This window comes from Oryctolagus cuniculus, chromosome 5 (genome assembly GCF_051225735.1).
Source record: "Oryctolagus cuniculus isolate XC-2025 breed Fujian yellow rabbit chromosome 5, ASM5122573v1, whole genome shotgun sequence".
Lineage (NCBI taxonomy): Eukaryota > Metazoa > Chordata > Mammalia > Lagomorpha > Leporidae > Oryctolagus > Oryctolagus cuniculus.
Genome location: NC_142871.1, coordinates 165,432,410 through 165,456,992, shown reverse-complemented (window position 1 = coordinate 165,456,992; position 24,583 = coordinate 165,432,410). Strand labels below are relative to the sequence as shown.

At 51.9% G+C, this 24,583-nt stretch overlaps 1 protein-coding gene across 2 annotated transcripts in view; it reads right to left on the bottom strand.

Moving 5' to 3' along the window:
- Window positions 1-15,674: 15,674 nt before the first annotated feature.
- The window catches only part of LYRM4 (LYR motif containing 4), a 141,178-nt gene continuing 132,269 nt past the window's right edge, over window positions 15,675-24,583 (bottom strand). For both annotated transcript variants that reach the window (XR_016234852.1, XM_002720960.6), the window contains exon 3: window positions 15,675-16,107. Coding sequence is in view for 1 of the 2 variants with exons in the window: in XM_002720960.6 (XP_002721006.1) it covers window positions 16,039-16,107 (69 nt within the window). In the remaining variant the exon portion in view is untranslated. The remainder of the gene's footprint in view (window positions 16,108-24,583) is intronic.

Here is a 24,583-nt window from a genome sequence, read left to right as displayed (position 1 = left end):
TGGGGAAGGAGATCCACTTCCTGCCTTCTTTCAACTAAAAATAATAAGTGACTCCTGTAAAGGAAACACAGCACCCACCTGAATCAGCAGCAAATGGTAAAACCTGCCCAGCATTTCCGTGCCTTAGCATGGCGTGTCTTAGCTATGAAAATATTTACTCTGAACTCTGGATCCCAGCCACCCCTTTGACTGTGGTGGTGCTTCCCAAGGTTAACCAATCCTGGGGGCAGTTTTAGAATAATTTACTGAAGCCACTGGGAGTTCATGAGCTATAATGTACAGTGGAGCAAAGCAGACTTGAAAAAAGTCGCGGGGGCTGGCTTTGTGGTGTAGCAGGCTAAGCCACCACCTGCAGTGCCAGCATCCCATATAGGTGCTGGTTCCAGTCCCGGCTGCTCCACTTCTGATCCAGCTCTCTGCTGTGGCCTGGGAAAGCAGTGGAAGATGGCCAAGTGCTTGGGCCCCTGCACCGGTGTGGGAGACTCAGAAGAAGCTCCTAGCTCCTGGCGCAGCTCTGGCCATTGCAGCCATCTGGGGAGTGAATGAGTGGATGGAAGACTCTTTGCCTCTCTGTAACTCTGCCTTTCAAATAAATAAATAATTTTTTTAAAAAAGGTCATGTTGCTGAAAGCTAATTTACATACGCTTGTAAAAACTTTATAGCAACACAAACAGTTATTAGAATGGCAGCACTTTTTCTGTTAGTAAATACGAAAGCAATCAAAGATCTTCTTCATGCATTTAGTCTTTGGCCCAGTATACCACTTCTTAAAAGTACCTTACTGCAATAGCACACCTAGATAAATACACCTTATATTTTTCTTATGTATTTATCAATTTATTGCAGTTGAAAAATATTGATAGTGTATATAGCCTATAGCACAGTTTGAAAATGCTGGTTTATATAGTAATCATACATTATTGTGAATTGTTTTTGATTAAAAATTAAATTAGGAACTCAATGTAATGATCAAAATAGAGATCCTTTTGTCTCATATCCTTTAAAATAGTAACCATTAAATCTAGAATAAAGTAGATAAGACATGGATTTTAAGTGACATGGATAGCAGATTTTCTTCTGAAAACCATCATTGGCTTTCAAGCGTACTTTTTAATTTAAAAGGACATCTTTCATAATATAAGGAACAGAACATGTGGCCATTAAGAAATGAACCTCAGGTCTTGGAGGAAAGCTTTCTAGAAGTTCAGAACCAGGTGGAATCCTCTGGACAGCCCAGTCCTTCTGCAAGGGCCTGCAGCACTGGCAATCTTTCCAGTGTCCGTTTCATTCACAAAGTGCCAACTTTCCACTGTAGACCAATGGCTTTTATTTGTTGTGAATGGTTATTTCACAGGAAAGGGTAGTGCTGACCAGAGTCACGCAATAACTGTGAATTTCCGAGTGGACTGAACACACATACACACCCACACACCAAGTCTCACCCCCCCCACAAGTCTCACCCATACACACCCCAAGTCACACACACAGTCTCTCTCTCACACACACAAGTCTCACATACACACACAGTCTCACCCATACACACCCCAAGTCACACACAAAGTCTCTCACACACACACAAGTCACGCACACATACACACAAGTCTCTCTCATACACACACACACACACACACACACATACGCATGCACCACATGCCACTGGTGGTTTTTTTGCAGCAACCCCGACAGCTCGAGTCAGCTGGAAAATGCAGTAACTTTAACATCTCACTCAGCTAACAGGCTGAGTTCTTCTCCCTCGATTTTCTGACCCCGTCCCCATCAGACAGAGGCCCTAGCTTCTTCCTGAGGGGCAAGTGCGTCCGGATCCCCCAGTGAGGGAATGTTGGACAGACCATGCATTCCTTCGGAGACTTCCAGAAGCAATGGCTGGGCACGCAGCAATTTGTCTGAAACAAACTCCATTCCCCCACCCCGCCCACCGCCCCCTGCCGCCGCCAAGGAGTCCCGGGTTATGAAGCTGGGTGGCCAGCTTGTTCACAGACCTAGCTGGGGTGGCCAGGGTCCTGCTCAGGGAGTAGGCACTGGATTGTGGGAGACCAGAGCTCTGGGGACCCTGGGAGTCTGCCCCCATGGCGACTGGGAATGGGGCAGCCCCTGTTATCCACAACGCTTGGCTGTGTGTGGGGGTGCACTGGACCATTCCGACCTGGCACCCGCTGCCGTGACCCAGGGGAGAGGGCCCCTGTGGGTGATGGTTCCGGAGCCTGTGCACAGGGTGTCTGTCCACTGTGAAGGTTCTGCCCTCTGGCTCATACTGTGGGGCTCCTCCTACACCCCTTCCTGGGTTTTCCACGCTGCAGCCTTCTACTACAAGGCTTTGCCTATTTTCATAGGCCGGGATGTTTCCTTTCCCTTTGGAGCATCTCAGGTTCTTTGTCAGGCGTGGAAGGAAACGCGATGGTTCGCTTCGTGTGCTGTTGTGAGACCGAATTGCATGCGTAATTTGGGACCACACAATGGGAAATGGGTTTATGGTTAAAAGAGAGCAGTGTGGCTTGTGGGGACTGCACAAAGCCATCCCGACAACCCCTGAGCCGTTTGCCGAATCCCGATAACCCCTGAGCTGTTTGCCGAATCCCGATAACCCCTGAGCCGTTTGCCGAATCCCGACAACCCCTGAGCTGTTTGCCGAATCCTGACAACCCCTGAGCTGTTTGCCGAATCCCGACAACCCCTGAGCTGTTTGCCGAATCCCGACAACCCCTGAGCTGTTTGCCGAATCCCGACAACCCCTGAGCTGTTTGCCGAATCCCGACAACCCCTGAGCTGTTTGCCGAACAGCCTTGGTCCAGCCAATGCCCTGGATGCTGGGGCCTGGGGCCTGAAGGGCTCTCAGCAGCGGGGATGCGCTGCTTGCTGTCCCTAGGGCACGGGGCTGGGAGCAGGGAGTGGACGGCCTGAGTTCACCCATGGCCCTGGCCTGCCCTTCCTGTGCACTGGTCCTGACCATCTTGCTGGGGAGTTGGCAGGTGCCCGGGAGCCTGCAGGGAGAGGCTGACCTGGCTTCCCTTGCAGAGTGCATCCTGCACACAGCCCTCTGTGTGACCTGTGTGTCTTCCTGTTCCTTCCCTGGGCTCCTACTACCTGATTCCAGCAGAATGCAGCGCCATGATCCCGCCAGCCTCCAAGGCCACACACTGGAACACGAGCTGTGTTTGGATTTGAACTCCTTTGGTTCTTTGCGACAGACATTGCGTGATGTTCTGTGGAGTTCAATTCTTTGACCTTGGCTGTCTGTGAGCAGACACATTTTGGGAAGGAAAACTGAACCATATTCAGCACAATGAAGATTTTTGCGATGGCAGATTGAGGACTTCTTTTTAGGATGCGTGAGATTTGCCCAGTGAATCTAGTGCAGGAGATCTCTCTCTCTCTCTGTCTCTCTCTCTCTAGAAGATTTATTTATTTATCTAAAAGGCCTGGTTCCAGGCTGAAGCCAGGATCCTGGACCTCTACTGGGTCTCCCATGTGGGTAGCCGGGGCTCAAGCACTTGAGCCATCCTCCATTGCTTTCCCAGGCCATTTGCACGGAGCTGGATCTGAAGTGGAGCAGCAGGGACTCAAACCGGTGCACATATAGGATGCAGACATCACAGACAGTGGCTTAACCCACTGTGCCACAATGCTGGCCTTAGGAGTAGAAGACTTCAGTTGTCAGTGCAGAGCCTTTCTACCAGGAAGTCTACATATGAGGGTATCTCTTAAATTTCATGGGAAAAAAATGGAATTAAAGGTTGTTTGCTTTGGTGCAAAAAATTTTGAAAACCCCATGCCCAGTTTTTCATAATACACATTTTCCACAAACTTTTTAAAAATCTCTTGCATATATAATTTCAGTCTTTTTGTATGAAAATACAGTAAGCATTTTTGTTTTCCATGAACCCTTTGAAGAGTCCTTGTGCACGCATATGGACACACTTTTCCGATACTGCAAAGCCATTTCAGAGTAATTTGTAAGTCATAGTTCAGCCTTTGTCCTTTGAAACTGGTTTCCTGAAGTCATCTCCCAAGGTGAGCCAACGTGTCCTAACATAAGCTCAAATGGGGAATCTGGTCTCAAAACCTGAATCAAAAAAGGAGTTTGGGGCCGGCGCTGTAGCTCACTAGGCTAATCCTCCGTCTGTGGTGCCGGCACCCCGGGTTCTAGTCCCGGTTGGGGAGCTGGATTCTGTCCCGGTTGCTCCTCTTCCAGGCCAGCTCTCTGCTGTGGCCCAGGAGTGCAGTGGAGGATGGCCCAGGTCCTTGGGCCCTGCACCCACATGGGAGACCAGGAGGAAGCACCTGGCTCCTGGCTTTGGATCGGTGCAGCACACCGGCCGTGGCGGCCTTTTGGGGGGTGAACCAACGGACGGAAGACCTTTCTCTCTGTCTCTCTCTCTCTAACTCTGCCTGTTTAAAAAAAAAAAAAAGAAAAGAAAAGAAAAGGAGTTTGGGGCCAGCGCTGTGGCATAGTGGGTGAAGCCGCCACCTGCAGTGGCAGTATCCCATACGGGCATCGGTTTGAGTCTCGGCTGCTCCACTTCCGATCAAGATTTCTGCTCTGGTTGGGAAGGGTCCCAAGGTCCTTGGGCCCCTGCACTGGCATAGGAGACCTGGAAGAAGCTTCAGGCTCCTGGCTTCAGATCGGGCCAGCTCTGGCCATCTGGGGAGTGAACCAGCGGATGGAAGACCTCTCTCTGCTTCCGCCTCTCTGTAACTCTGCATTTCAAATAAATAAATTAATCTCAAAAAAAAAAAAAAAAAAAAAAAGAGAGAGAGAGAGAGAGTGAGAGAGAGAGAGCAGGGAGCCTTCATGAACGAAGCCTGAAGCATGTAATGTCCAAGCTGAGTCACGAGCACATCCCACAGATGGCTTTTTTACAAGTGGCTACACGAGTGTCACGCTGAGGTTTCATCGGCTACATACAGCACGTGAGAATGTCACATTCACCAGAAACTATGACTTCCACAGGGGACCACCTTCCTGGGCTGAGGATGTGCGATTTCGGGGCATTCTTCGATGGCTTTGGGTCGGCCTAGTACTTAAGACGCTGGTGAAGATGCCCACATTTGGGGCTGGTGCTGTGGCATGGTTGGCTAAGCCTCTGCCTGCAGCACTGGCATCCCAGATGGGTGTAGGTTCGAGTCTCAGCTGCTCCTTTTCTGATCCGGCTCTCTGCTTGTGGCCTGGGAAAGCAGTGGAAGATGGCCCAAGTGCTTGAGTCTCTGCACTGGTGAGGGAGACCTGGAGGAAGCTCTGGGATCCTGGTTATGGATCCCCTCAGCTTGGGCCGTTGTGGCCATTTGGGGAGTGAACCAGCGGATGAAGGGTCTTTCTCTGTCTCTGTCTGTAACTCTGCCTCTCAAATAAATAAACTTTACCAAAACAGGTGTCCACATCCTGAATTGGAATATAGGGGTTTGAGTCCCGCGTCTTCTTTTTTTGTGTGTGTGTGTGGAGAGTGTGGGCACCGATCCCACCACTTGGCTCTGGCTTTTCACTCCAGATTCTTGCTAATGCAGACCCTGGGAGACACAGGGGAGACCTGGACTGAGTTCCAGCCCAGCCCACTGCAGGAGTGTGGGCAGTGAATCTGCAGATGGGGGCTCAGTCTCTCTTTGCCTCTCAAATCCCTTGTTGGGGCTAGCATTGTGCTGGTGCAAGTCCTGGTCCTTTCACTTCTGATCCAGCTCCCTGCTAAGGCACCTGGGAAAACAGCAGCAGATGCCCAAGTGCTGGGGCTCCAGCACCCTCGTGGGAGACCCAGATGGAGTTCCTGGCTCCTGGCTTCTGCCTGGCCCACCCCCAGCCATTGTGGCTATTTGAGGAGTAAACTAGCAGATGGAAGCTCTCTCTCTCTCTCCTTCTATCTTTGGGCGACTTTTACTTTCAAATAAGTAAATAAATAAATAAATCTTTAAAAAAAATCCCTTATCAGGAAGTTATTCTGGTGCAGATGAACGCGCATCTGTTTACATCATTAGTAGTGAGAGCTCTGTTCCAGAGAGTGTTGGGCTTTTCCCTAAACCTTACGCTTCTTAAAAATAACTGCAGTGTTTATGTTCAGAACCCCTTTAACGAGGCCAGAACATTCCATCTGTGCTCCTCGGTGGGGTTAAGCAGCAGTCGTGTCTGTGCACACAGACTTCAGGCACGTTGCTTCGCACACGGCATTTCTGAACCAGCAAACGCAGAAGCCCGCGTGACACCCGGCTCCCAATCAAGTGCAGACTCCAAGATCGGTGAATTCCTTCCTTTGCTGTATCTGGAGTGTAAATGTAGAGATGTAGCAGACTCTGCAGGTTCCTGGGACGCCTACAGGGACACTAGGATCTCAGACTGCAGACACGAGCTAAACAGTGAAACGTGCACTGTGTTCTTTGGGGAAAAATCTCAGCATTCAGAGGGCTGAGACGCCCCCCCCCCCAAAAAAAAAAATCTGAACTGGATGTAGATGTTGCTTCTGTTACCAGAATCCTGACAGATTCTGGACCTGGCTGTTGACAGTCATTAGGATGAATTTTATATGGGTGCGATGTGCCTTCCAAGGCTGGGCTTTTCGGTAGATGGAAGAACAGCATCGGGATGGCTTGTAAAAGACGTCGGGTCCTGGGGCCTGGGCGCGGAGAGCCGGGGTTGGAGGCATCGGCTGCCTCCCCCGTGGCGCCAGCGGCAGGGGCCCTGTCTTCCCACCCCCGCACACTGTGGCCTGGGCAGAGGTGCCCTGAGGGTCACTCTAAGGGGAAGGCAGTTTTTGAGCCTTTGCTTTTAGCTCTTCCACATCCGTTGGTTCAGAAGATATTTTTAATTTTTTTTTAAGATTCATTTTATTTATTTGAAAGAATTACAGAGAGAGGTAGAGACAGAGAGAGAGGTCTTCCATCCGTTGGTTCACTCCCCGAATGGCTGCAACAGCCAGAGCTGGGCAGATCCGAAGCCAGGAGTCAGGAGCTTCTTCTGGGTCTCCCATGCGGGTGCAGGGGCCCAAGGACTTGGGCCATCTTCTACTGCTTTCCCAGGCCACAGCAGAGAGCTGGATTGGAAGAGGAGCAGCCGAGATTCAAACCAGTGCCCATAAGGGATGTGGCACTGCAGACTGGGGCTTTAACCCACTGTGCCGGCCCCAAGAAGATTTTTTTTTAAAGATTTTTTTATTTATTTCAAAGTCAGAGGAAAGGGAGAGGAAGAGAGGGAGGGGGAGAGTTACAGGGAGAGGGAGAGGGAGATGGAGATCTCTCCCATCTGCTGGTTCATTCTCTAGATGGCCGCAAAGGATCAGGGCTGGGCCTAGCCTAAGCCAGGAGCCAGGAGCTTCTTCCAAGTGTTTCACGTGGGTGCAGGGGTCAAGTACCCAGGCCATCCTCCGCTGCTTTCCCAGGCACATTAGCAGGGAGCTGAGTAGGAAGTGGAGCAGCCGGGACTTGAACTAGTGCCCATACAGGATGCCGGTGATGCGGGTGGCAGCTTTTCCTGGTATGCCGTAACTCTGGGCTCGTGGAAGAGCTTAACATACAAGTATTGTTGGCGAACGCACAACAAAAATTTTAAAAAGGAGCTTGAGGGTGGGCACCGGCTCAGTGGTTAAGACGCTGGTTAAAATGCCCGAGTTTCATATCGGAGCACCTGGGTTCAGTTCCCACTTTTGGCTCCTGACCCTGGGGAGCAGCAGTGATGGCTCAAACAGTTGGGTTCCTACCACCCACATAGGAGACCTGGATCACTTTCTAGCTCCCAGCCTGGCCTGGCACAGCCCCAGCCGTCGGAAGCATCTGAGGAATGAACCAGCACACGGGAGCTCTCTGTGCAAATTAAAACAAAAGCAATTTGTTTTAGTTTGACCTTTAAAAAGGAGTCAAACTATCTGGATAAGTGTCTCTTCAACAGTCCAGTAGCCTCCTCTGTGGGCAGCAGTGAGAGACCGAGGTGGAGGCCTCGGGTCAGGCAGCCACAGGTAAGAGCAGAGGTGTGGGGCTGCAGGGCGAGGCACACCAGCTCACTGTGCAGTGCTTCCTCTGTGAGTAAAGGTCTGAGCTGGACACTCTTGGGTTAGCCCAGAGGCAATGGTGTTGAGGTGAGTTACTGCTGTAACGCTGATTCTGCAATTGCAACCTGGCTCGCTAGCTGTGTCTGGAACCTGTAAGCTCCCCACAGACACTGCCACACTCACCAATCCTGCCTGGTGGGCGGCCGGTGGTGCTCAGGGCCGGGGACAAGGTGCACAGCCCTTTAACTGAAACCAGATATGGCTGGGTGCCCCCTCTTCAGCTATGGAGCAGTGTCAAGAGTGGGTCACCAGGGCTGGCACTGTGGCGCAGTGGGTTAAAGCCCTGGCCCAAAGCGCCAACATCCCATATGGGCACCAGTTCGAGGCCAGGCTGCTCCACTTCTGATCAGGCTCACTGCTATGGCCTGGGAAAGCAGTGGAAGCTGGCCCAAGTCTTTGGGCCCTTGCACCCATGTGGGAGACCCGGCAGAAGCTCCTGGCTCCTGATCGGCTCAGCTCCAGCCATTGCAGCCATTTGGGGAGTGAACGAGTGGATGGAAGATCTCCCTAGATCTCCCTCTCTGTCTCTACCTCTCTGTACTCTTTCAAATAAATAAATAAATCTTAAAAAAAAAAAAAAAGAGTGGACCACTGGGGCTGGTGCTGTGGCACAGTGGGTCAGGCTGCACTTGGGACGCCTGCTTTCCGTAACTGAGTGCAGGTTCAAATCCTGGCTGCTCTGCTTCCGATCCAGCTTCCTGCTATGCACCTGGGAGACAGCAGACTTCCATGTGGGAGGCCTGGATGGAAGTCCAGGATCCTGGCTTCGGCATGGCCCAGCCCTAGCTGTAGTGGCCATTTGGGGAGTAAACCAGCATTTGGGAGATCTGTCTTCCTCTTCTGTCACTCTTTCCAAATAATTAAAATAAATCTTAGAAATAAATGGATCCAGTGGAAAACTTGGGATAAATAACAAATTTCTGTGAATGTGGTTTTTGATAGTGTTTATTTATACTGAGATCTGTCATGGTAAAAAACCAGCACTAATGTTTCTCCTTAATTTTTTTAACAGGTATAGTGGACAGTGAGAGAGAGAGACAGAGAGAAAGGTCTTCCTTTGCCGCTGGTTCACCCCCCCAATGGCCGCTGCGGCTGGCGCACCACGCTGATCTGAAGCCAGGAGCCAGGTGCTTCTCCTGGTCTCCCATGGGGTGCAGGGCCCATCTCCTTAATTTTTTTCAAGATTTATTTATTTATTTGAAAGAGTTACACAGAGAGAGGAGAGGCAGAGAGAGAGAGAGGCAGGGAGGGAGGGAGGAGAGGCAGAGAGGTCTTCCATCTGCTGGTTCACGCCCCAGCTGGCTGCAACGGCCGGAGCTGGGCAGATCTGAAGCCAGGAGCCAGGAGCTTCTTCTGGGTCTCCTATGTGGGTGCAGGAGCCCAGCATTTGGGCCATCTTCTACCGCTTTCCTAGGCCACAGTAGAGAGCTGGATTGGAAGTGGAGCAGCCGGGACTCAAATCTGCGCTCATATGGATGCCAGCACTGCCCGCTGTGCCACAGCACCGGCCCCTCTCCTTGATTTTAACAGCATTTTTTTTTAATCCTGTGGTTTGAAAATGTCTTCAATTCTGAGTGCTTTTCTTTATCCTTTCTGCTTGCTGCACTAAGGCAGGATGACTCTCTTGTACCTGCAAAATTGCTGAACCAAAGCCCTGATTTGAATGAAGAACATAAAAGCAATCCTTGGGTCTGGAAAGGTTTTGGGGGGTCACAACTGGGGTGAGGTTGTGACACAGGTTGAACACTGGGTTGTTCCAAAATCCAAAACATTTTGAGTACCAACATGCATGCCACAGTGGAACATTTCCACATCTGGCCTCATGTGATGGCTTGTAGTCAGAACAGTAAAAATATAGTACAAAATTACTGTAAACTATGTGAATAACGTGTGTAAGGAACATAAAATATCTTCCTGCTTAGACTTGGGTCCCATCCCCAAGATATCTCATATGTTTATGCAAATATCTCCAAATTCCAAAAAGTCTGAAATCTGAAGCTCTTCTGTTGCCAAGCATGGTGACAGGGGCTATTTCGCCGGTGCTGGCATCCAAGCATGGTGACAGGGGCTATTTCGCCGGTGCTGGCATCAAGCATGGTGACAGGGGCTATTTCGCCGGTGCTGGCATCCAAGCATGGTGACAGGGGCTATTTCGCCGGTGCTGGCATCAAGCATGGTGACAGGGGCTATTTCGCCGGTGCTGGCATCAAGCATGGTGACAGGGGCTATTTCGCCGGTGCTGGCATCAAGCATGGTGACAGGGGCTATTTCGCCGGTGCTGGCATCAAGCATGGTGACAGGGGCTATTTCGCCGGTGCTGGCATCCAAGCATGGTGACAGGGGCTATTTCGCCGGTGCTGGCATCAAGCATGGTGACAGGGGCTATTTCGCCGGTGCTGGCATCAAGCATGGTGACAGGGGCTATTTCGCCGGTGCTGGCATCAAGCATGGTGACAGGGGCTATTTCGCCGGTGCTGGCATCAAGCATGGTGACAGGGGCTATTTCGCCGGTGCTGGCATTTGGAGAGCGGGGCCCAGGGCTGCTGAACACCCTCCCGTGCACAGCACTGCTCCTGCTGTAACAAGTCTCCCGGCCTGGAATCGCCGTGCCGAGGCCGAAAGGCCCAGAGCTACCAGCGTTGTGCGACGTGGATTTCCTGGTCTTGACAGTGCGCTTTAATCATGGAAGATGTTATCACTAGAGAAAGCAGAGTGCAGGCTGCATGGGAACTCTCTGTGCTATTTCTGCAATTTCTCGAGGTCTTTTTTTTTTTTAAAGGCTTTTTTTTTAATTTACTTATTTGAAAGGCAGAGTTACAGAGCAAGAGAGAGGGAGAGGCAGAGAGATAAGTCTTCCATCTACTGGTTCACTCTTTCAAATGGCTGCAACTGGGCCAATGTGAAGCCAGGAGCTTCTTCAGGGTGGGTCTCCCACTTGGGGGGCAGAGGGCCAAGCAGTTGGGCCATTTCTTGCTGCTTTTCCCAGGCCATCAGCAGGGAGTCGGATCAGAAGTGGAGCAGCTGGGACTTGAACCAGCGCCCGTATGGGATGCCGGTGCCCCAGGCAGCGGGCAGCCTTACACGCTATGCCACAGTGCCGGTCCCTCTTGTTGAGTTTTAAACTATTTTGAAATAAAAAGCTATAATAGGGGCTGGTGCTGTGGCTTAGTGGTATAAGCTGCTGCCTGCAGTGCTGGCATCCCATGTGGGCACCGGTTTGAGTCCTGGCTACTCCACTTCTGATCCAGCTCTCTGCTGTGCCCTGGAAAGCAGTGGAAGATGGCCCAAGTGCTTGGGTCCCTGCACCTATGTGGGAGACCTGGAAGAAGCGCCTGGCTTCAGATCAGCTCAGCTCTGGCCATTGCATCTGTTTGGGGAGTGAACCAGCAGATGGAGGACCTCTCCACCCCCCCACCCCCGCCTCTCCTTCTCCCTCTGTGTAACTCTTTCAACTAAATAAATAAACCTTAAAAAAAAAAAAAAAAAAAAAAAGCTCAGGGATGGCCCGCTTTATAGCACAGGAGGTTAAGCCTGCAGCACTGGATGCCACATCAGGGCAACGGTTCAAGTCCTGGCTGCTCCGCTTCCCATCCAGCTCTCTGCTGTGGCCTGAGAAAGCAGTAGAAGATGGCCCAAGTGCTTGGGCCCCTGCACCCATGCGGGAGACCCTGATGAGGTTCCCAGCTTCTGGTTTTAGCCTGGCCCAGCCCTAGCTGTTGTGGCCATTTGGGGAGTGAACCTGTGGATGGAACATCTGTCTTTCAAAAAAAAAAAAAAAAAAAAAAAAGGTTGATGGAAAATGGACAAGAAGGTGAGTTATTTGGTGCAAAACCTTTTTGAAATCCATGCATACTCGGAATGTGCTGCCAGTTTCCCTGCTGGTGAAGCCGGTGACGGCTCAAGTAATTGGGTTCCTGCCTCACGTGAGTCCCAGCACTGTCCTGGCCATTGTGGGCACTGGGGGTGACCAGGGGACAGCACACACTCTCTCTGTCGGTCGCTGTGCGTGCCTGTGCATCATGCTTTGTCACTCTGCTTCTCAAATAAATGGATTTTAAAAATGTTTCCGTCCACTTAGCTGCAGTGTGGGGAAGGCAGCCAGGCCTGCAGTGGACAGCAGCTCGGTCCCTGGCTGTGTGCTCCTGCACAAGTCGATTGACCCAGTGGGTTCTCCTGTTTGCAAAATGGAGGCAGTGACTCCTGCCCGAGACTGCTGTGAGCGATGACGCCAGTGAGTTGCCAAGTGGGAAGCACACAGTTGGTCTCTTCATCTTTCTCTTTGCCCTCTGGCCTCTGCGAGTTCGTTTTCACCGATTCCCTGCTGATGAAAAACACTGTCTCATTTCATCCCAGTGCAGGAAGCACAAATGAAGCTTCCAGTTTGGGGAACAAACGGCAGTAGCCCCTAGAGTGTTAAGTGTTAACCAAACAGTTCTTTTTTTTTAAGATTTATTTATTTATTTGAAAGTCAGAGTTAAACAGAGAGAGGAGAGGCAGAGAGAGAAAGAGAGAGAGAGAGAGGTCTTCCTTCCGTTGGTTCACTCCCCGGATGGCTGCAACGGCTAGAGCTGCGCTGACCCGAAGCCAGGAGCCAGGAGCTTCTTCCGGGTCTCCCATGCGGGTGCAGGGGCCCAAGCACGTGGGCCATCTTCCACTGCTCTCCCAGGCCATAGCAGAGAGCTGGATCGGAAGAGGAGCAGTCGGGACTAAAACCGGCACCCATATGGGATGGGGGCACTCAGGCCAGGGCGTTAACCCACTGAGCCACAGCACCTGCCCCAACCAGTTCTTAATATGCCATGTTCTTTTTTGTTCACATGGTGGGCTTGCACATTATGCAAACTGCTATGCCGTAAACTGTACAATATACATGTGCTAACCTGATTTACATGATGGCTGTTCAGAAAGTTCATGGAAAATGCGCATTAGGAAAACTATGTGTGATTTCTGAAATTTTTGCACCAAGATAATATTATTTTCTCTCCTATGAACTTGCTGTAACCATTGCATTGCCATAAAACAGCTTCTTCAAAAATATCTGCCATATTTTAAAAAAAAATCTGTATACATTTATTTGAACAGGAGAGAGAGGGAAAGAGGGAAAGAGAGAGAGAGAGAGAGAGAGAGAGAAATCCACCTGTTGGTTCACTCCCCACATGGCTGCAGCAGCTGGGGCTGGGACTGAGTCGGGCCAAAGCCAGGAGCCTGGAACTCCTTCCGGGTCATCCACATGGGTGCAGGAGCTCTAGCACTTGGGCCATCCTCTGCTTTCCGAGGCCACAGCAGGGAGCTGGATCGGAAGTGGAGCAGCTGGGTCTGTAACAAGTTCTCCCATGTGTGTTGCTGGCGTCTCAGGCAGTGATTAGCTCACTGTCACAATGGGGTCTTCTTTTGCCCATTTTTTTTTTTTTTAAAGATTTATTTATTTGAAAGGCAGAGTTGCAGAGAGAGAAGTAGTTGCTTTATCACCATAGCCAATGCTAATTATCAAGATGACCTTCTGTTTCTACTGCTCTTCATATTTACTTCTAAAAGGTACAAAATCTGGGTTTGGAACAAGGGCAGTATTTCTTGGCTCCCTTTAGAGACTCTAGCCTAACTCTGTGAGACAGATATCAGTTACCATACTACCCCTCACTTATAGAGGACGAGACTGAGACTAAGACAGGTTACGTAATGTGGTCAGCGAGCTAGCAACTGAGCTTGGATTTGACCCCCGTGCAAGCTGACCCGGATCCAGTGCTGTTAACCTTCTAATGCTACAGCAGACACGAGCGCGGGCAGACCACAGCCCTGAAGTTCACCCCCAGGAAGGACATCTCCTGGAGTTCCTCCTCTCCTGTGCTCGCCTGAGGATGCAGCCCTGGACATGCAGACCTTGTAATGTACTGGCCAGAGGCCAGCCTCTCTCTCCTTCCTAGGGCTGGGCATCAGAGTCCCAAGAGCCCCCCTGTTCCAGGTGATTGACAGCAGGGTCAGGTCTCCTTCTCAGTGGGGACTTCAGTACTTGTCAGCTGTCAGCTTCTGACACTGCACAGGGATCCTGGCCTTCAGTGCAAAGCCCGCCTTCTAACGTGCCTCCACCGGAGCTTTGTGGGGCCACCTGAGACAGACGGCGCAGCTCCCGCCAATCCCATCAGCAGGTGGGGGACCCTGGGGCAGCAACACCAGGGACTGCCCCCTTGGGCCGGCCACCTGATCCTCAGCTCTAGAAGCCGGCCTGGCTCCTCGCAGTTGGCCAACACCTGGCGCCAGGCTCTGCCGGCCAGACCTGTGCCTGCGGTGTGAGGCAGGATCACGACTCCTGTTGCAGCCTTTTCAGTCCTAGAATTGTCACTTGCCTCCCTCTGCAGGGCCCAAGTGCAGCTAATTTTATCGGAGTTACAAACATTTGCTCTGCACTAAGGGCATGTTCAAAGTCAGTCATGTGGTTGAATTAACACAAAAGCAACCTGCTGGTGAATGCCTGCTTAGATGTCCACAGAACAAGGTCCGCTTGCTTGGCTGACTGCCGCTGGGATGTGAAACTTGACGGGGGGAAGGGCGAGGAGGGTCTGCTGGAATCCCGCTTGCAACCTGACATTTTAATTTTAGCAGAGAGATAGACAGGAGAGAGGGGGAGGAGAGACGCGCTTCCCTCCACTGTTTCACTCTCCAAGTGCCCGTGATGGCTGGGACTGGGACTGGGACTCAATCCAGGTCTCCCACATGGGTGGCAGTGCCCATCACTGCTGCCTCCCGGGTCTGCATTAGCAGAAAGCCTGAGTCGGAAGCTGCAGCGAGAGCCAGGTGTTGACAGGTATCTTGCTATGGGGCATGGGGGGGTTACCACCCAGCCGAACACACGCCCTCCATTTGTTTTGCCAATCAGGATGGCTATACACATCACCGCTTCTAAAGGCACCACCGTACTAAGATGCACTCAGGGAAGAGAAGGGCAGACGGCTCTGAGCGTGGAGGTGAGGGTGACAGGGGTAGGCCTGGCTCATCTGACAGTGAGAAGGGAAATGAGGGGGAGTCGGGGCAAGGCTGAGCTGGTGACCCTGCCCAGCCGTGCTGGATTCTCTCCTGGATCTCCAAACCCCAGCGCACGAATCCTGAATGAAGGGGAGCAAGAAATCACTCTGGCATAGCCTGGGGGCCCAGACAACCCCCTCCCCAGAGGTCAAGTCCATCACTTACCACACTCTTCTTGCATTGAGAAGGAAAGAGGCGCCCACAGGCTGTCTTTAGTGCCTGTCACACATGGGCTGCAGCAGCACAGGTGCCCAACTGGCTACACTTGGCAAACCCTGGAGGGCCTTCCAAAGCCCAGAGAGGTCTGTCTGCCAGGTGCCTGGGGCGCCCTGAGGGCTGTCAGACTCATCCCGACACACAGGTGCAGGGAGCGACCGCTCTTCACACCATGCTCTGAGAGGCCAGGCTGCTGGGTGTGCGTCCACACGCCGCCCGCTCTGTTGCTGCACCCCATATCCCTTCAGCCCTGCCCTACTCCCCACAGCCCCCCAACTCTCAGCCTCACAAAGGATCCCGGGCTTGGCGCTGAGCCCTCCCTGGGGGTCGCCCTCCCCACAGCCCCCTGCAGGCCCTGCTGTCATCAGGAAATAACAAAGTACCTTTACTGTCATGGGTTTCTGTGGTGTGAAAGGCTGGGAAGATGATCCTGTTTATTGGCAAGGGGCAAGGAGCCAAGTCAGCAAACTCTACACCAACGCTGATGAGCGACAGGGCAGGGGTGGGGAGGAGGGAGACGGAGGAACGCGCTGCGTCATTGTGCGTGAGCTCCGGATCCTCGTCCCAACACCTGCACCGACGAGGGACAGCCCTCCTTTCTCATGGAGGCTGCAACACAATGGAGACGTGACTCAGTTTACCCGCTCCCACGGGGCAGCTAGGGCGAGAGGCTATGTTCAGGTGGTGCTGGAAGCCCCGTGCCAAACACAGAATGGAGGCTGAAACTGGTCCGCGGCTGCTGCTGGAGGCTGAGTCGGCTTCCTAGGGCCTGGGCTTCTCTTGGTTCTCAATGACCAGCTTGTCTGTCGAATACAGTTGACCAATGTGGACCTGTAGGCAAAGAGAAGACACAGGTCAAGAACGGTAGGACTGGGTCAGCTGTGAAAGAGCATTTCCTTTTTTAAAAAGATTTATTTATTTATTTGAAAGGCATAGTTGAGAAAGAGAGAGAGAGAGAGAGAGAGAGAGAGATCTCGATCTTCCATCTGCTGGTTCACTCCCCAAATGGTTACAAAGGCTAGGGCCAGGCCAGGCCAGGCCACCAAAGCCAGGAGGCTAAAACTCCATCTGGGTCTTCCACGTGGGTGGCAGGGGCCCAAGGGCCACCTTTTGCTGCTTTCTCACGTGTGTTGGCAGGAAGGTGGATAGGAAGTAGAGCAGCTGGAACAGGAACCGGTACACATAAGGGGTGCCGGCGTCCTAGGCGGTGGCTTAAGCTGCTGTGCCCCACAGTGCTGTGCTGGCCCTGAAAGCACAGAGTCTGCCATCACTGGGTGTTCCCTTCTGGAAACTGTGCTGTGAGACAAAGCTGTACCAGGGGCCTTCGCTGGATCCCTGCACTATCCGCCCCCACTGCCCTTACTGGGAAACGAGAGAGCCACACACCACACCTCCTCTCTGAAGGAGCACTGTGCCACGGCCTGGGGCTGTCCTGAGCTGGGTAAGACCACCCCGTAGGTTCTGGGCTCCGTGGAGGCAGAGCCATCCAGACGTGGACACAGCAGCTCCTCACGCAGCAGGATGTGCGGCCTGTGATCTGTCTCTCCCATCATGAAAGGCATGCAGCCTGAGCAGAAACATGCCTCGTCCACACCAAGGCAGAGAAGGCAGTGCCTTAGGGACAACGTCAATGGTACTTGGCCACCCGCTCCTTGGGAGATTGACGACAGTCGCCCATGTGCATGGCTTCCCTGCCCTTTACCTTCTGTGGCAATAATATATCCGAGAGGCAGAGACAGAGACAGAGACTGAGCAAGTTCCCATCCACTGTTTCTCTTCCCAAATGCTTGCCAGGGCTGGGCCAAAGCATGGAGCTGGGATCTCAATCCAGGTCTCCCACATGCGTGGCTGGAAGCCAAGCACAAGCTGCCAGCACTGCCTTCCAGAGTCTGCACTGGCAGAAGCCGCAGCGAGAAGCTAGAACCATGTACCGAGCATTAGGCACTCTGATGTGGGAGGCAGTGTCCCAAGAGGTGTCTTTAGCACTGGGTTAGAGCCTACTCCCTGACCTGTCTCTTTTTTTAAAAAAAGATTTATTTATTTATTTGAAAGGAAGAGCTCTGGGAGGGGGCGGGGGGAGATCCATCTTCCATCTACTGGTTCACTTCCCAAACGGCTGCAACAGCCAGGGCTGGAACCAGGAGTCTGGACTCCATCCAGGTCTCCCATGAGGGTGCAGGGGCCCAAGCACTTGGGCCATCTTCTACTGCTTTCCCAGGCCACAGCAGAGAGCTGGATCAGAAGTGGAGCAGCCGGGACATGAACTGGTGCCCATATGGGACGTGGATGCTGCAGGCTGCCCCTGGCCTTTTCTCTTGTAAATGGCCTTTTTAATCAAGCGTCTGTTAGAGGCAGTATTTCCCCCCACTAGTCTCAGAAGGATGCTGGAGTCATACGCTGGGGTTACAGCAGGTCTTTTCTCGGGAACACAGGGTCTCGGCCAGAGTTTTCCTCTAAAGCGTTTTCTGAGAGATTCTTCTTCATGAACACAAAGAACTGCGGGGGAAAAAAAGGGCTGAGCCTCAGGAGATCCATCTGGATTTCAGTAGCAGTTGGCCACCTTCTCTGGGCGACTTGGGACAATGCTCTTTCAGTCCACGAGGGGACATTCCTTGACGCTCTAACCCAGATCCTCAGGCACTTGCCCTCCTGCGGCGCCGGCTCTGTTTTAAAAGGCAGGCCCTGGACAAGGGGAGACAGCGGCTGTGCTACATGGTGGGGTTCTGGGGCTTCTGCTTCCCATGCCGTCTGCTCGGTCTTGGGCTGCACCTGCACAGAGACACCCCTGAGGGACACAGAGAGCTCAGCGGCGCTGATGCTAGACAAAGCCATGGGAGGGCCGGGTACAGCCGCTTCAACTAAGAATTGCTATTTTGTGGGGAGCAAACCGGACTAGACTGAGTTACTGGAATTAAGACTTATTCTATGCATCTGCTCTCCCACAATATGGCGATGGGAGAGAAGTAAACAGCTTCCGCACAGCTGCCTCCAGTTCAACCAATAAACTGTAGGACTTGCTCCTGATTGGAGAGCAGCGTACTCGGCGTGTGGGCAGCCGAGTTGGGATTGGCGGAGGAGGACTTTAAAGGAGGAGAGAGACGGCATGCACCAGGAACATCTATGGGGAACATCTAAGGGAACCCGTGCAGCCCCCGAGAAAGCCGGCCAGCGGTGTGCCGCTCCCCTGCGGAAGTGGGGAATGTGGCCAGGGGGAACTGCCCTTCCACGGAGGTGGAAGGGATAGTAGCCAACCCGGGAAGAACCAGCAGCAAACCCGGGGAGGGCCGAGCAGACGAAAGAACAGCGCAGGGTCCTGTGTCGTTCCTCCACGAAGAGGGGGAGCGACACTATTTCATTATTTTGGGGGTGACGTCCCCATAATTACACCAGATCAAACGCAGATGCTGAGACGGGTCGGTTTACCCGGGAGCTTGTTTCGCTCATGGAGGGCTCCCCAGGGAACCTCTTCAGAAGGGACCACAACCACACGGTTCGCCAGTGCCTGACGAGTTTACCACCACACTGGCAAGGCTCCCGCAGCAAGAGGCCACGAGCAGGCGTAGGGAGAACCCTTCCGCAGAGCTGCTGTCCTATGACGGGGTGGACTGCCTGGGAAGCTGTTAGGTTCTGTCCTAAAGCCAGGACGCAGAGGGAGTTCACATGCCAGACAGGGGCTGGGCCAGCTGGGCGCCTTCCAGCTCTCAGCCCCTGTGACTGCGGGCATTGTCCGCGTCTCCAGGATCCATCTAGGCCGCCTCTCGGGACGGCCACGCGCTCTCTCAATAGCCCCGGCTTGGCCTGTGTGATCTGCTTCGGACACTGGGAGAGAAGACGGTGCCCTGGAGGGGCCCTGGATGTGGGAGCCGGGACACCTGTGCTGCAGCCCTGGCTCTGCCCCTGGCTGGCTGACGCTGTCCACTTCCTCTGGGCTACGCACCCTTTTCTGTAAAAGGGGAGGCCTGGACACTCAGGTGATTTTTCAAGTTGCCTTGCTGCTCCAATAATCGTGGAGCCCTCAGCAAAGCTGACAGAGGTCTTCCCTTCCTTGTTTACCTGCCTACCACCCCCAGGCCAGTAGCGGGCGGTGCACGGAGCTGGGGGCAGATGCTGTGCAGTGAGCATGGGCAGACAGACAGGGCTCTTCCTTCCGAGTGAGAGGCTTTTGCCTGAAGCACAGGTGAACTGGGCTCTGTGGAATGCAAGACCTAGAAGCCCTGGAGGGGCCCTGCGCCATTCAGCGGGCAGGCGGTGAGCACCTCCCATACCGCACTGCGCCCAAGGAGACAGATGATGCGATTCCTGCCCACACGAATGGGGACAGAGAAGCAATAAGCTGAGTCCACTACGACCTGCAAAATGCTTAGCAAAGAGGGCGGTGCGCAGGACCACAGGAAACAGAAGACGCGCCCGCCACAGGGAGATGGCCAGGAGCGAGGTCTCGGAGAAATCCAAGCTCAGTGGCCCAAAACGTGGAGCTGGGGAGAGGGGAAGAGAAGCCCTGTGCAGAGACAGGGACAGGCACCTATGACAGCGGGTGCGTGTGACAGCGTATGGTGGCACCACGGCTTTGGACTTGTGGCGATCCTAGGACCACAATGGGCTGTGAGTGTGGATGCGGGAGGGCTGGGGGTAGGGGGGACAGAGAAGGAATGAGAGGTAGGGTAGGGTCGCTGATGCCAGTCATCTCAGGGAAATGGGGGGGGGGCACACAGACAGGACTGAGAGACTCAGATGGGCTACAGAAGATCCCTCTATCTCAGGGCGAACAGGAGTGTCCCAGAGGAGGGCCCAGAGAGCACGCAGGTGACAGATGCTGCTGGCTTGGACGGAGGCGGCGCCAGGCGGTGTCGAGGGAGTGGGCCAGAGGGGCTGCTGATGGCAGCTGGATCCAGAACAGCATCAAGGCCCACACACGCTCTGACTCCCACTTCCCGGCTTTGCTGGTGAGGAATGGAGGCCCAGGAAAGCCAGTCCCCCGATGAGGAAAGATTTGAACCGTGTATCTCTGGATCGCTCGCCGGCGCTTTTTTCCAAAATGCTGCTCCTCTACTATTCTCCACCCCATGCTGATTTCTTTGTGTGTCACTGTGGCACGGTGGCAGTCCCTGCAAAACCTCTGAGCCTACGTTACTGCAGTCTGAGATGACCACAGGAGAGAGTTGTGGTTGGCTGGGTGTCCATTTCTCCTTTCTCCTTACTGGGGGGGCGGGGGGGGGTGTCGATGTGTATATCAGAAACCTACACTGCCCGACCACCCTTGCAGCCAGAGGCAGCCAGTGCAGTGGTGGCTGACATCACGGGAGGAACATAGAGGAAAGATCTTTAAAGGGTGTGCCCCAGGGCTTCCCCCACCTCTGCTTTTCCGCCTGGAATGCCAGCAGACCCTGAGCACCGTGACGGCGACCCGACAAGAGGAAGCTGAGCTCCCGATGACCACGGGTCACCATGTCAGTCCTGGACACCTTACTGCCAGCTGTTTACCTTGTTTTTATTTTTTGTTTGTTTGTTGTTCCCAGTTACACGCTGAGATTACTACTCTTAAATATTTAGCTTTTATCAACCTGATCTTACATTTGTTAAAAAGGTTTCTACAAGTGGAATTACTAAACGGGTAATACTTTAAAAAATTATTATGTAAAAAAAGCTTCATTTGAGTTGCTGATATATTTGGGATATTAATCCTTTGTTGGATAGATAGGTGATTTGAACATTTCTTTCCCATTCTGTTGGATGTCTCCTGGTGCTACTGATCATTTCCTTAGCCATGCAAGTCTTCTGAGTTTGATACAGTCCCATATTTAGTCTTGCTTTTGTTGCCTGTGCTTTGGGGGTCTACACCAATGTCTTGGAATGTTTCCCCTATGTTTTCTCCAGGAATTTCAGTCTCAGGTCTTAAATTTAGGTCTGTGATCCATCTTGAGCTGATTTTTGTATACGGTGAGATGTACGAATCTAACTTCACTCTTCTACATATGTATATCCAGTTTTGCCAACACCGTTTGTTGAAGACATTATCCTTATTCCACGGTATGGTCTGAGCATTTCTGCCAAGAATCAGTTGAGTGCATGCACATGAATTAATTTCTGGGCTCTCTATTCTGTTCCAGTAAAAAACTTAACAACAAAAACAACCAATCCAGTCGAGAAATGGCAAAGGACATCAACAGTTCTCAAAAGAAGAAATACAAATGGCCATCAAATAAATGAAAAGATCAAGATTGCTAGCCATCAGGGAAACACAAATCATAATCACCACGAGATATCACCTCTCCCCTGTCAGAATGGCTAAAATCCCAAACACAGAGTGAAAGATGATGGCGAGGATGTGGGGAAAGGGGGGCCCTCATACACTGCTGGTGGGAATGGAAATTAGTGCAGCCACTGTGGAAAACAGCGTAGAGATTTCTTTAAAAACTACAGTCTTGCCATATGACCTAGATCCCACTACTGGGTACAAAGCCAAAAGACTTGAACACAATGTATCAAAGAAATACCTGCACCACCATGTTTATAGCAGCACTGTTCACAACAGCCAAAATTTGGAACCAACCAAGGTGTCCATCATCAGATGAATAAAGAAAATATGGCGTATATATAAACACACAATGGAATATTATTCAGCTATAAAATTAATGAAATTCCATGTTTTAATTTTGATAACAAATATTCAGTCTTTAACACTAAAAAAAAGAGAAAAAATAATGAAATTCTACCATTTGCAGCAAAATGGACACAACTGGAGAACATTATGCGAGTGAAATAAGCCAAACCCAGAATGACAAATACTGCATATTCTTCCTTATATGTGGGAGCTAAAATTAAAAAAAAAAAAAAAGAAAAAAGAAATGTCTGTACCAGTACTGCAGCAAATATAATTTTGTGAAACTCTGTTTCACACTTTTGTCAAGCCAGTGGTTAAGAAAGCTATGTTATTATAATTTTAATGACTTGTAATTACTTTAAAATTTATTATATGTGGGTAAAATGGCCAATTCTCCATTGAATACTTGTTTATGGTCATTGTCTATATTCCATTAAACTAGGGTCTTTTTTTTTTGTTAAACTTCTTTTTCAGTGAAGTTCAAGCCTTTTTATTGTAAGGTAAATTTAAAGTATATTATCTCAAAAACAAAAAATAAAAAAAAGTGGGAGAGACAGAGAGAAAGGAAATATGTTTTTAGAATTGTATCTACAAATCACAGTGAATCTGTTAAAAACTAATTAAAAATTAAAATAAATGGAAAAAAAGAAAGAAAAAAAAAGAAAAACCCCGCGACCTTTATTTGAGGGGCTGAGAGAAAGAGAATACTCTCATCTGCTGGTCCACTCCCCGAGTGCTCAAATGCCTGGGGCTGGACTCAGAGGCTGGATGTTCAATCCAGGCCCCTGTGTGGGTGGCAGGAGTCCAGCGACCTGAGCCATCACGGCTTCCTCCAGGGTCTGCGTTAGCAGGAATCCGGAGCCCGGGAACCCCGATGGCTGACTTAACTGCTGGCCTACACAGCCACTCTCCACTGGTGAGCTGCTTCTATGGTTCCTGCAGGATCTGGCAAAGCCACTTTATGAAGCGCCTGCCTCCCTTGTTGGTCCAGCTGCCCCCTCTGGTGGACCCTGTGAAGGCGTCAGTGCGCATTCCTCAGGCCAGGGAACAAGCCCCTTCCCACAGCAGGTGCTGTGTGGTTCTCTACACACTGGTTAAAAAGGGACACAGAGCTCCCCTGCGCACTGCCCGCTGCTGTCTTCCCAGCAGACACCTCCGTGGCAAGTTAACAGCGCATCTGGAACCCCGGAGGGGAAGTCATATACTCCAAGCCACTGAGCTGTGTGTGTGCAGGGGTGACCACCTTACAACCAGCGCCGTGTAAGAAAAAACTCCAGGGAAAATCGACAGTGTGAAGGACTAGGGTAAGTCAGAACTTTAGGAAACTGGCAATCAAAACAAACTAAATTTTACAGTCCAGAGGCATGAGATGGATTTTTTAAAAATTTGTTCATGGGTGGCCGGTGCCGTGGCTCACTTGGTTGGTCCTCTACCTGCGGTGCCGGCATTCCAAATGGGTGCTGGGTTCTGGTCCCAGTTGCTCCTCTTCCAGGCCAGCTCTCTGATGTGGCCTGGGAAGGCAGTGGAGGATGGCCCAGGTGCTTGGGCCCTGCACCCCATGGGAGACCAGGAGAAGGCACCTGGCTCCCGGCTTCAGGCCGGTGCAGCGCCAGCTGTAGTGGCCATTTGGGAGGTGAACCAACGGAAGGAAGACCTTTCTTTGTCTCTGTCTCTCTCTCTCACTGTCTATAACTCTACCTGTCAAATAAAAATTAAACATTTGTTCATGGGTAAAAATTTTATGGACTTTGAGTAAAAATGGAATGCAACTCAGGTCTTGATAAAGCTAAGCTGTTAAGGGTGGGTGTGAAGAGGTCCTATCTGTCCAGAACCCTTTGACAGACCCTCATGGTCCTCCCTCGAGGCTCACCCACCCTCCTGTGTCCTGACCCTCTCAGGCTGTTACCAGACTAGGTGGAGAAAGGCTCACTCCATGTCCACCATGCAGAAGCCTCCCCACACATTGGGCCAGTGGTTGAAGATTCCCTGGACCCCTCTATAGAAGGCTGGTGCATGCTCGCTCGCTCTCTCTCTCTCGGACACTTTTGACAAGGAATGGGACCACTCGCATGACCCCCACAAGCCCCTACGCTGTCCACAAGGAAGCCTGCCCCTGCTCCCCTGCGTGAGTATCGCAGAGTGATTGGAGGAGGTCCAGCTGACCGGACTCGGCCACCTTCACAGCACAGCTCAGGACAGGCCCAGGCACACAGGCCGTGCTCCATCAATACTTGATAACTGGAGCAGAACACTCAACAGGTACAAGGCCTGAGGTCTGCTGAGTCTAAAACCCAGCTCCACAAGTGGTCGTGGAGAGCCTGGGGGCGAGCTGCTAGGGGAAATGTGGAACTGTCAACAAACCAGCTGTGGAACCATCCACTGCTCTAAGGATGTTTGCTGTCAAGCAAAACCACCTGACCTAAACTTGGCCCAGCAGAGGGGTTAAGGCCATAATTCAGGGCTGCAAGGGACTGACCCGAGCAGCTGCAGAAGATGTAAGAGAAATACTCAGTTTGCACAGGGAGGAGACAGGGATTCGGAGTCGAGGCAGCCGATGTTGTGTAGCGATTCTGCCGCATTTACTTGGGCCTGTGAAATGTGTCGGCCCAAGTCAGGCGGGCGGCCAGGATCGCTGCTGCAGCACTAGGGACGAGCAGCTGCAGGCGAGAGGGTCTGCTCAGTGGAAGCGAGCCCGTGCAATTAAGT